Below are 9,830 nucleotides of genomic sequence, written 5' to 3'. Positions count from 1 at the left end.
GTGCTGCTTGAGGTCTGTTTTCCGCAGATTGTTTTCTCTTTTAATTTCTGTAATAAGCGGAAGTGTAGCTCAGTACTATGGAAAGCAATATAATGCCGTTTTTTTTTTATCTCTGTTATGATTTCCTTATGATTTTGAATGGCTCCGTGAGTATTTTGATGTGCGTTGTGACGGAACTCTGCAAAAATTTCGCTGCTAAATTATGGGATTTTAAGTGCCAAAAACACGATGTGATTATGAGGCACGCGCTGTAGTGGGGGACTCCGGAATAATCTAAACCACCAGCAGGTGTTTTTAACGCCCACCTAAATCTTAGTACACGGGTGCTTTCGTATTTAAAAAAAAAAGATAATTTCGGGGTTACTTGTGTAAGACGTACACAACAGGAGTCACTAAATATAGCATTGTGCATCAAGCATCCCTCATTCCCGAAGAACATCAAAAAGGGGCCTTTTCCCCCCTCTTATCCGGGCTTATTTATGCTAGTTCGAAATGAAACCATTTTCAATGAGGGAACGGTGTATAGATCTATCCGTGAATTGCATCACATACAGAAAAACTCTGATAACGCCGTCATTAAAGGTTAACCTTCGCAACGGCCATTGGCGTTCTGGATGGCTATAAGAAATTGCTAGAATTTACAAAATTTTCTCTTTTTTGGCCTTTGACCTTAGGTTCAATTGTCGACGTGTGCTTAGCGCCGATGAATCTTTAGACTTCTTATGCGCGAGACACATGGTGCGATTTTCCGTGCGATCGGTCGTACGGCGAGTCGTGTGCGTCTTGCCGCATGCGGCGATTCGAGACACATGGGTACGAATAGCTTTGCCGCTGAACTCCGCCCACATTTTTACTCTTTCATTGTTGCTTGACAAATTTCGGTGTTCGCCGTGTTGACGTCAGAAACAAGACTAATAAACTCGTGTATTTTTATGTTGAACACAAGAATTATGGTTTCTTCTTGTGAATTATAATCTAGTATGTCATGGTTCGCCAGAATAAATAATAGTTTGTGAATGCGACATAACTATGCCCTAAAGTTGGACGGATTCACATAGAAGTGCTGGCAACTGCGGTCTAGTCGCAGCACGCGCGGGCTCAATGCTTGGCGAGTAGCGTTGGTGTGTTGGCTTCTTCTTGTTGGCTTCGTGCTATTCTCGCAATGGTACACCTCGACCGCCGCAGAAGACTGCTTCTTCTTAAAAAGAAGGTTCTTCTGATTCAGAAGAAGAGGAAAGCAAAGCGAAAGTGGTGGGTGCGGCCGTCATGGAGAGACCGGCACACGGAAAGCGAATATTTTACGACGGTGAGTGGCGTTCTGAAGGATAACTATTTTTCACTTTTAATGAATAAATTGTACAACGCGATGGTGACTGAATAGCTAAATCCCATCACTGCTGCATGCCTGGGAAATGTTACTTTATAGTTGAGGATGTGACCTTGACATTAAGGAAGCTTCAGCACTAGACCAATTAGGATTTCCCTAGCAAGATACTTGTAAAATGCAGAAATGCTCCCGGAAAACAACCGCTAGACCGATTCGACTAAGGTTGCGTTTGAAAGGCAACGTGAAATTCTAGACGACAGAGGAAGCACAATTTGGATGTACGTCATCATACATGGAAAAATTGGCAAGTACAACTAACTTAGACACGATGTTTACAAATCGCAACGCTACAGCGAAAACAGATGTCAGAACGCTCTAACCTGTAACAGTACAGCTTACTAAAAATTCTTACGATGCTTACGGGTGTTTCGCAAAAGTCCTGCAAATTAGTAGTATTGTTTGATGGTGGTGCTATATAATACGTTCCTTTTGTACATTTGAGATGTTCACGTGCATTTAATACATTGTCATAGCTTTGTATTCTGCTAAATTACAGATTAAAACTTAGGACTAGTGTTTCTGTCCAATTTGGGAATTTCCAAGACTATTTGTAAAGAGATTGATGACCGAAGTAAGAAAACTTAGTAAATTAGTGAATTTCTCATTTTACAACAGACCTCATAAAGTTCTGTGCACTCTATGTCTAGAAAAACGTTTTCTCCATTTTCATGTAATTACAATAGCTCCTGAGCTAAAGATATATCTTGAAGCACTATTTCGGTAACACAACTTGCTGTAATCACTAAAGAGAGACCGAATGCGCATCTCTTCCTCAGATGCAAAGGATGCGTAATGGCGACATTGAATACTTCAAGAAGTATTACCGTATGACGCCGCATCAGTTCGATTTTCTGCTGAGCCTCTTGAAGGAAGACCTCCAGAGAAAGCACGTCGTCAGAGAGCCAATACTCCCTGCTGAACGACTGGCCATGACACTAAGGTAATGTATACCACATTTGTGTAAGGTGTTGCATTTGTAATAAAAGCTTTATGTCACTTTGCCACTGCGATTTCCATTCAATTACATTATCGGAACGTCTATTTGCAAGTACTAAAAGGAAGAAAAAAAGTAATGCATTGACAGGATAGATGGTTGTTATGAGTATTAAGTTTTAGTACAAGCAGGACAACAATAGAGGATACAGGACAAGGCACTACCGTCAACTAACTTATGTCAGACCCTTGGCTCATAAAAGAAACTTAAGGAGCAGGCGCAGAGGAACCATCATGATGGGCAGATTAAGAGATGAAATAATACGAATTAATCAAAAGAATCGTGTTGTGCGGAGCGTGACAGATGCAGCAAAAACGGGCACACATCCTTGTCATCCCATTGGTTGTGTGACACAATTGTATGAAGCAACAGAGCGATGAATTGGGCTGGTTGGTGCACATTCATTGTTATTGCGCTATGAGCAGCACACACTAATGGGGACAAATGGCGACTGACTCTGACTGAACACGCAAACTGACACAATTAGAGCTATCATTTGCACAATGTGCGCATGGTGTCATTAGAGCTGATTCTAAACTTTACGTATCAAGGTTGTGCAGCCATGTATCACAAAGAATTAAGAAACCTGTTTGCGGAAAGAAACATTCCAAGTTTGTAAAATGTACTGTTGGTATACTTTATAAAATTCACTTTACCTGTGACAAAGCGTCCATGGGCCAGACTGGCCACTGTATGTATGACTGAGAGCACGAGCCGCCTCTACCAACAGAAACTGCAATTAGCACAAGACGGCAATATGTGCATGTGTCAAGCTGTTTTCTAAGAGACTGTGATATTGAAAAGGAGCCAAGACACCACTGCCTGAGAATTGTCAGAAACGAATTTAAGAGACTTCTTTTAAATTTTGTTCTTAAGCAATAACAATTTTGAAATTGTCTGCTACAAGCTTTTAAAGTTGCCATTCTCACCCCTGTTGCAGGTACCTATCGTCTGGTGATGCCATGCAAGATATCGCCCTTTCGTTCAGAGTGGGCATATCAACGGCACGCATGGCTGTCCGGGTCACATGCCGGGCACTATGGAGCAGACTGCAGCCGCTCTACATGCCGGTTGGTATTCTCTGTTAAATCTGTTGCAGGCAATCACTTTCAATGTTCAAGCCCTAGTTGTACTTACAAAAAAGGCAATTCGACCTTGTGGTGTAGGGGTTGAGGGACGGACTCCGGGATGAAAACCCAACTTGGGAGGATTTATTTTACATTATTTACAAGGAGGTGAGCGACAAGTAACATTTGTACAGTCATTACGGGCCGGCAGCAACTCGGACGCTGCGGCCCGCGGCAAGAAGTTCGAGAGAGGTGAATCAGGGAATCGGGGCATGTCCCAGCATGCTCAGGTCTCTCTGGAAGGCTTCTTATAAACCCTTCGAGCACTGTAAGTCACGTCATGTTTGACCAATGGGAGAGTCCGCTCCGATGACGCCACTTTCAGCCAATGGTAGGCGCCCGTGTCGCGGTGTCACACCTGGCGGCTCTTTGTGGTCTTGCCTCGCAGACTGGCAATGAATGCACTTCTAACCAGGAGAAGGGGAGGGCTGCTCATGTTCCATTGTCCGAGGCCCACCTGCTAATCCCGGCGGCGCACGAACTTGTTGGCACGTGAACTTGTTGCCTTAAACTTGTTTGCTCGGCCGCTCCTCTGGAATGTGCTTTCCTGCTTCGGCATTCCTCAATTAGCTGTGCTGCGACTCGAAGTGGTTTGGGGAACTCGAAGTAATCGCAGGAAACAGCTCCATATCTAACAGTGGTCATAACAAACCTAGACAAGCTGAGGAAGGCAGTAAAGAAATGCGATGGAGACAAACTTTAGGCATTTATTTCTGGAAACACAAACCGAACTGTACGCTTAGAACATTAGTACTCATTAAAAAGGTTGAAGAGGGGGCGTGGCAAAGAACTGTATAAAGACACCTACAGTGCAAGGTGAACACTTTTCCCGGGTGACCCTTTCAACATCAGCAGTTTCATGACCCTGGTAGACGAACTCTGACAAGAATTGTCAGAAGCCATGGTAGCCTTTTCCATTGACATAAAGGACGGTTCTACTCAATTCTCAATATGAACTTGTCGCACTTAGAGATTTGTTGAGAAATCTGGTGAACTGCCCTTCCAGGCGACATGTAGTGTAAGTGTAGAAGCCTTTTAAAGTCGCTAGGCAAGTATTTGTCTTCAACACTCATTAGAAAGTTTTATGTACCCAAAAAGGGAGTTTGCATCGGGTCATGTATAGCACCGCTGCTTCGCAATATCTTTCTAGCAAACTTTGACAGCAAGCTTAAACAAAAATTAGTCGAGCACATGCTTAGGATATTTAGGTACGCTGATGTTTTTCTGATTACGTCCCGCATGTTTCCCAAATGTGTTGCTGCCTTTTCAGTCTAACCATTCAAAGCTATTCAAGAGAGGAATTGTTAAATTGTTTTCAAAGCTCATTAGGTAAGAGTTGCTCACACACACTATTATGACAGGTTTTCGATCACTGCAACGTCTGCCGGGAGCTGGTTATCCCCAGGCACTGCAAAAAGCTGTGTTCGAGGCACAACTGAATTACTTTTTTTTTTTCTACACTCCTTAACCTGCCAAAAAGATTGTCAAATGTGAGGAATAGTAAAAGTGAGGTCGTCATTTCAGATCGTGCATCATGTCACTAGTAGTATTTCAGTGGAAATGTTTAACAATGCGTAGGAAACTGCCGATAAGATCGATCAATTTCTGTAAGCGTGATAAAGAAAGGGTTAACTTGGGGCACAACTTTCTTGGGAAGTTTCACGCTCTATTACATTAAGGGAGTTCGTGGGTGCCCCTGTGACACAAGTATTACAACACTGAAAACATAGCTTTATTCACTGCAATTACTGTATTAGGTGAAGCAATCGTGATGCTGATTCTTAAGAGTGCTGTAAATTGGGCCACATAATACACTCACCAGCAGCTGTGGCTTTAAGGTATTGCATTGTTAGCTTGTGCAACATGCCCATAAGAGCATTCCGTATTGTGTTATCAGTCACCTGACACACCTGGTGAATCTGAAAATGGCATTTCTCAGCTTGCAGTACACTGACAAAGTGCTACCATTAGCTGTGAAAACTGCTTCATGTTCCTTTTTTTTTTTTGTCGCATACAGAAACCCGAGACTGCCACGTGGCTGAAGATTGCGGAGGGCTTTGGGCATACCTGGCAGTTTCCAAACTGCCTTGGGGCTGTTGACGGCAAGCATGTGCACATCAAGTGCCCTGCCAAATCAGGAAGCATGTACTTCAACTACAAGGTTAGTATAGTTTGCAATATACAACAGGTAACCTGAAGCAATGGGTCAGGCCAGTTGGTTTGCAACGAAAAAAAGAAGCTTGTGGGATTAACTAGTCTGCAACTGCTTATCTTCTGCCTTGAATAACAACACCAGGAACACAACAGGGAATGAACCAGCTTGCAATGTGCAAGGAATGCTTTAAACAAAGCTTGGATAAGGTGTAAATGTAGAAATCGGAAAGAAGTGTCAGAAAAAAATCCAACCTTTCTTCCTCAAAGGCCATGAGTTGTAGTACTTTCACTAATCTCCGTGCTCATTTTTTTCTTGTGGAAGTTTCTACATCCTTTAGCACATTCCACACGCACAATGGGGAACCAGCGCTAAAGTTTTCACGGCGCCTGCAGCGCCGCCCTGGCGGTCAGAACGTGCACAATGCAGCCTCCCCTGCGGACAAAAATTGCGTTGTGTGCCCTTAAAGTCGAAGGAAAACAAAAGGGCGCCGACGATACTGTTGCGTATACAAGTGCCACAACTAAGTCGGGATGAGGGAGGGTGTATCCTTCTGCGTCTTTCCATCTAAACCCTACGAACAAGAACGGAGGCGGCGTTGGATCCAAGCAGTCAGGCGAGCGGAGTAAGCTCCCGTCTTGTTGCCCTGTCAAGCTGTGTCAGGCTGGTTTCTAAATCAAATTTCGCGTGTATCCTTGGTTTATTCGATAGTGAAGACGGTCAGCCATGGCAGACAGTACTAAACAGCAGAATCTGCAGTCGGTATTTCGTCGGAAACAAAATGAGCAATAGCATGCACCATCCGGCATATGTACCATTTTTCCTTCGCAATGCCACTGCCAAGCCCCTTCCAACGCCACCGCACCAAGTGAACAATACGAAAGGTAAAAATTATCCATTCATTGCCAAGAATTATGTGGGAGGGAAGCTGCCTTGTAATACGAGTTGTATGCGCATAGTGCAGGCGCACGCGCGACTAAGCCACCTGTTTATAAACATGCGCATGCGGATGAGGACTCGGCGCTGAGATGCATCCGGCAAATTTATGTAATCAGTGTTCAATGTAGCCAGGATTGTTACGGATCAAGCAGCGGAGCACTCAAACCTTTGCTTGCGCGAGTCAGCTGATGCGATAAAGCTTTCCTCTCCATTGACTGCTGTGGCGAAGTAAGATCAGAATTTTTTATGTCTAGCCAGAGAAATATGGAATATCTTCAGGCCAACTAATACTTACGTAACCATAGCGCAGTACGACCAGAGCCATAACTGCTAGATTTCGAGGCAGACAGCCACGCAAGCATGGCATCGATACACGACGCAACCGTTAAAGAAACACACGTGCTCGCCGCGACGCACTGTGAAAAATATATAAAGCTTAAAAAGCTTCTTTCGTCATTTCTTCACTTGATGGCGCTAGCTTCTTTACAAAAACTGTCCACTTGAAGCGGCGCGAAAACGGAAACATACGAACAATACGGCTGCGTCTGGTTGTGTGGCTGGAATATGCCGCGTTTCGTCGCCAGGGCGGCGTGCAACGCACTCTTTTCGACGCGCCGCCTATCCAGCACTGGTTCCCCATACCAGAGACCCGTAGCTCCTCACTACCCAAACAAACAGTTACAGATAACACACAGCTATTTGACTTGGCATGCTTCATTCCTCTTTTCTTTTTCTTGTACTGTCTGGGCCTTTGGCAACAGTGGCTCTGATTTGTAATGTGTAGGTGCTTACAATGCCTCCTTTACTATATATGCCTGCCGCGTGAGCTGAGAAGCTGGTTCCTGCCCCTCTCCTCTTTACTCTTCCCCACCCGGGTCGGCTGCGTGCGCTAGCTGTGGTGCCCGCTGCAAACCTAAATCACACAGCCCTGCCTCTGAGATTTTAACGGCATCTTTTGCGATCCCGGAGGCTGTACTCATGGTCTCTCATCAAGCCATTGGTCGAGCGCATGCCAGCCTAGTAATCGTCACTTCCTCCGCAACAGAAAGTGGGCAGGCTGCGAGCGCCGTCTCTCTGCGACTACCCTGAACTACGGGAACCTCTGCTCCAATGGGAAGACTAGCGACGCGACAGGAATCTAGTAAAGGAGGCATTAGTGCTTAGCTCAGTGCTTGGATAGTGACAATACAGGGAGCAGTTTCTGACTGCATGAGCTGGTTGTACACTTGTTGGTGTGTTATGCTGCTACTTGCTTTGTAAATATATTCTTGTGCATGCTCTCCGCAACATTCTGGTACACTCTTGTGATTGCTTGTTTATTGCAGGGCACTTATTCCATTGTGCTTCTTGCTGTGGTTGACAGCAACTACAAGTTCGTTGTTGTTGACGTGGGTGCATACGGCAAGCAGAGCGACGGGGGAGTGCTTGAGCAGTCCATATTCGGGCAGTTACTGGACAAAGGCAAGCTGCAACTTCCCCGGGACCTTCCACTACCGAACACAGCCTTGCCAGCTCCTTGTGTCTTTATCGGGGATGAGGCCTTCCAGCTGAGAACCGATTTTTTGAGGCCATACCCAGGTCGAGGATTGGAGGCCAGCAAAAGGGTATTCAATTACCGCCTCAGCAGAGCAAGGCAAGTTAAAATGCTTACCACACTGCTTTGTAAGAACTGAAGGCTCATTATTTACCGCGAACCTTCTTTTTGTGCATCATGCAGAAGGTGTGTCGAGAATGCTTTTGGAATCCTGGTGACCCGGTGGAGGATCCTCGGAAGACCAATGGGGGAAAGCCCAGGAAATGCTGAGCAGGTGGTGAAGGCACTGTGCGTGCTTCACAACTTCCTGATAGACGTGCGCACAGGGAGTGATGACTTTTATTGTTGGCCCGGTTATGCGGATTCAGTAAGCTCATCGGGTCAACGACAAAGCGGCCAGTGGCGGCAATTACTTGTACAACCACCCATGCAGGTGGCCCGCACCACGGCACACAACTTCAGTCACATGGCACGATATGTCAGGGACATATACTTGCAGTACTTCAACAGCACTGCAGGGCGTGTTTCCTGGCAAGACGCCGTGATCTGAAGTTGCAGTCTTGGTGTCGTGGTGCCTTTCTAAAAGTGAGTGGTCTTTGTTGAGCTTGTGCATCAAAATGCCAAGGCATTTAGTAGCCACAGATAAATTGTCTGCCAAGTCCTCCATTTTCTTCCAAGGAAGTAGAACGTGATAGCAACCGTCCTTGTTAGTTATTGCTTTCTCGAACTGTTGTAGTGTCACTTCACTGTCTATCATGCGATGCTGCACAGATCGCGATGTCTATTTTTCTGGACAACTTTTGGTGTTTTCAGAAGCACATATGCTGTCACTGTTTCTCAACACTGAAGTTAATCGAAGTACTCCAAAAGACTTTGTAACTTTCTCTGCTTTCGTCATCCGAAGCACTGAGTCAGTCTCTGCTTGATCCGTTGATACCACTTAGGATGCTGTCGTTGGCTTGCCAAGCTCGTGAAATTTAAGCGCCAATTCTGACAGCAAGACTCACAATAGAGTCCCATGGGTGTAGGCTTGTGCCAAGAGTTTGACTGAGACTTGGTCATAGAGATCTCGAAGTTGCCTGACATTCAAAGATGACGAGACTGTACCGGATCTCAAAGGCTTCTAATGTGCTCTTGAACAATTATACTTTCAGCTCCAAAACATTTCATGAGAATATCTATGGGGTCCTGATAGCACTCTTCGGTTGCTTGGAGTACAGATATGGCCGAAGTGGCTGCTCCACTGAGTAGTACAACCACCCACGCCAGGTGAACCACCCATGCCACTCAGGTAAATAAAATTGTCCATAGTGCAAAGCTCTTCCTTAATGTGCAGGGGCGTCTGTTGTGGTACAGCATGCAGATATTCTAGTCCTGCAGGCATAGTGCCCATTGGGCAAAATGGCCCGAGGTATTTTTCAAGAACAACAGCCCGCGTAGTGCAAGGTGGTCTGTAACTACATCAAATGGACGGCCATACAAATAAGGCCGGAACTCAGAGCTTAGATGATGGCCAGGCATTATTTTTCTCTCGCAGGGTAATTTGTCTTAGCTTTCGTAAGAGTATGACTTACATAAGCCACAACATATTCAGGAAACCCTTGTTTGCGCTGGGCAAGAACATTGCCAAGGCCAGCACCACTGGCGTCTGTGTCGACCTCTGCAGGAGCTGATAACTCGTGACGGCGAAAAAAGAT

The 9,830-nt window shown here is 45.3% G+C and overlaps 1 protein-coding gene across 1 annotated transcript; it reads left to right on the top strand.

Annotated features, from left to right (window-relative positions):
- The first annotated feature begins 627 nt into the window (after positions 1 to 627).
- LOC135917451 (uncharacterized) lies at positions 628 to 9,036 on the top strand. Its single transcript, XM_065451013.2, has 6 exons — positions 628 to 1,306; positions 2,164 to 2,327; positions 3,322 to 3,451; positions 5,526 to 5,669; positions 7,925 to 8,232; positions 8,317 to 9,036. Exons 1-6 carry the CDS (start codon positions 1,163 to 1,165, stop codon positions 8,681 to 8,683), a joined length of 1,257 nt encoding a protein of 418 aa, XP_065307085.1. The 5' UTR covers positions 628 to 1,162; the 3' UTR covers positions 8,684 to 9,036.
- The last annotated feature ends 794 nt before the right edge of the window (positions 9,037 to 9,830 follow it).

The sequence above is a fragment of the Dermacentor albipictus genome, chromosome 6 (assembly GCF_038994185.2).
Source record: "Dermacentor albipictus isolate Rhodes 1998 colony chromosome 6, USDA_Dalb.pri_finalv2, whole genome shotgun sequence".
Classification (NCBI taxonomy): domain Eukaryota; kingdom Metazoa; phylum Arthropoda; class Arachnida; order Ixodida; family Ixodidae; genus Dermacentor; species Dermacentor albipictus.
The sequence above is the reverse complement of the archived record's forward strand: the minus strand, read 5'-3'. Positions and strand labels throughout refer to the sequence as shown.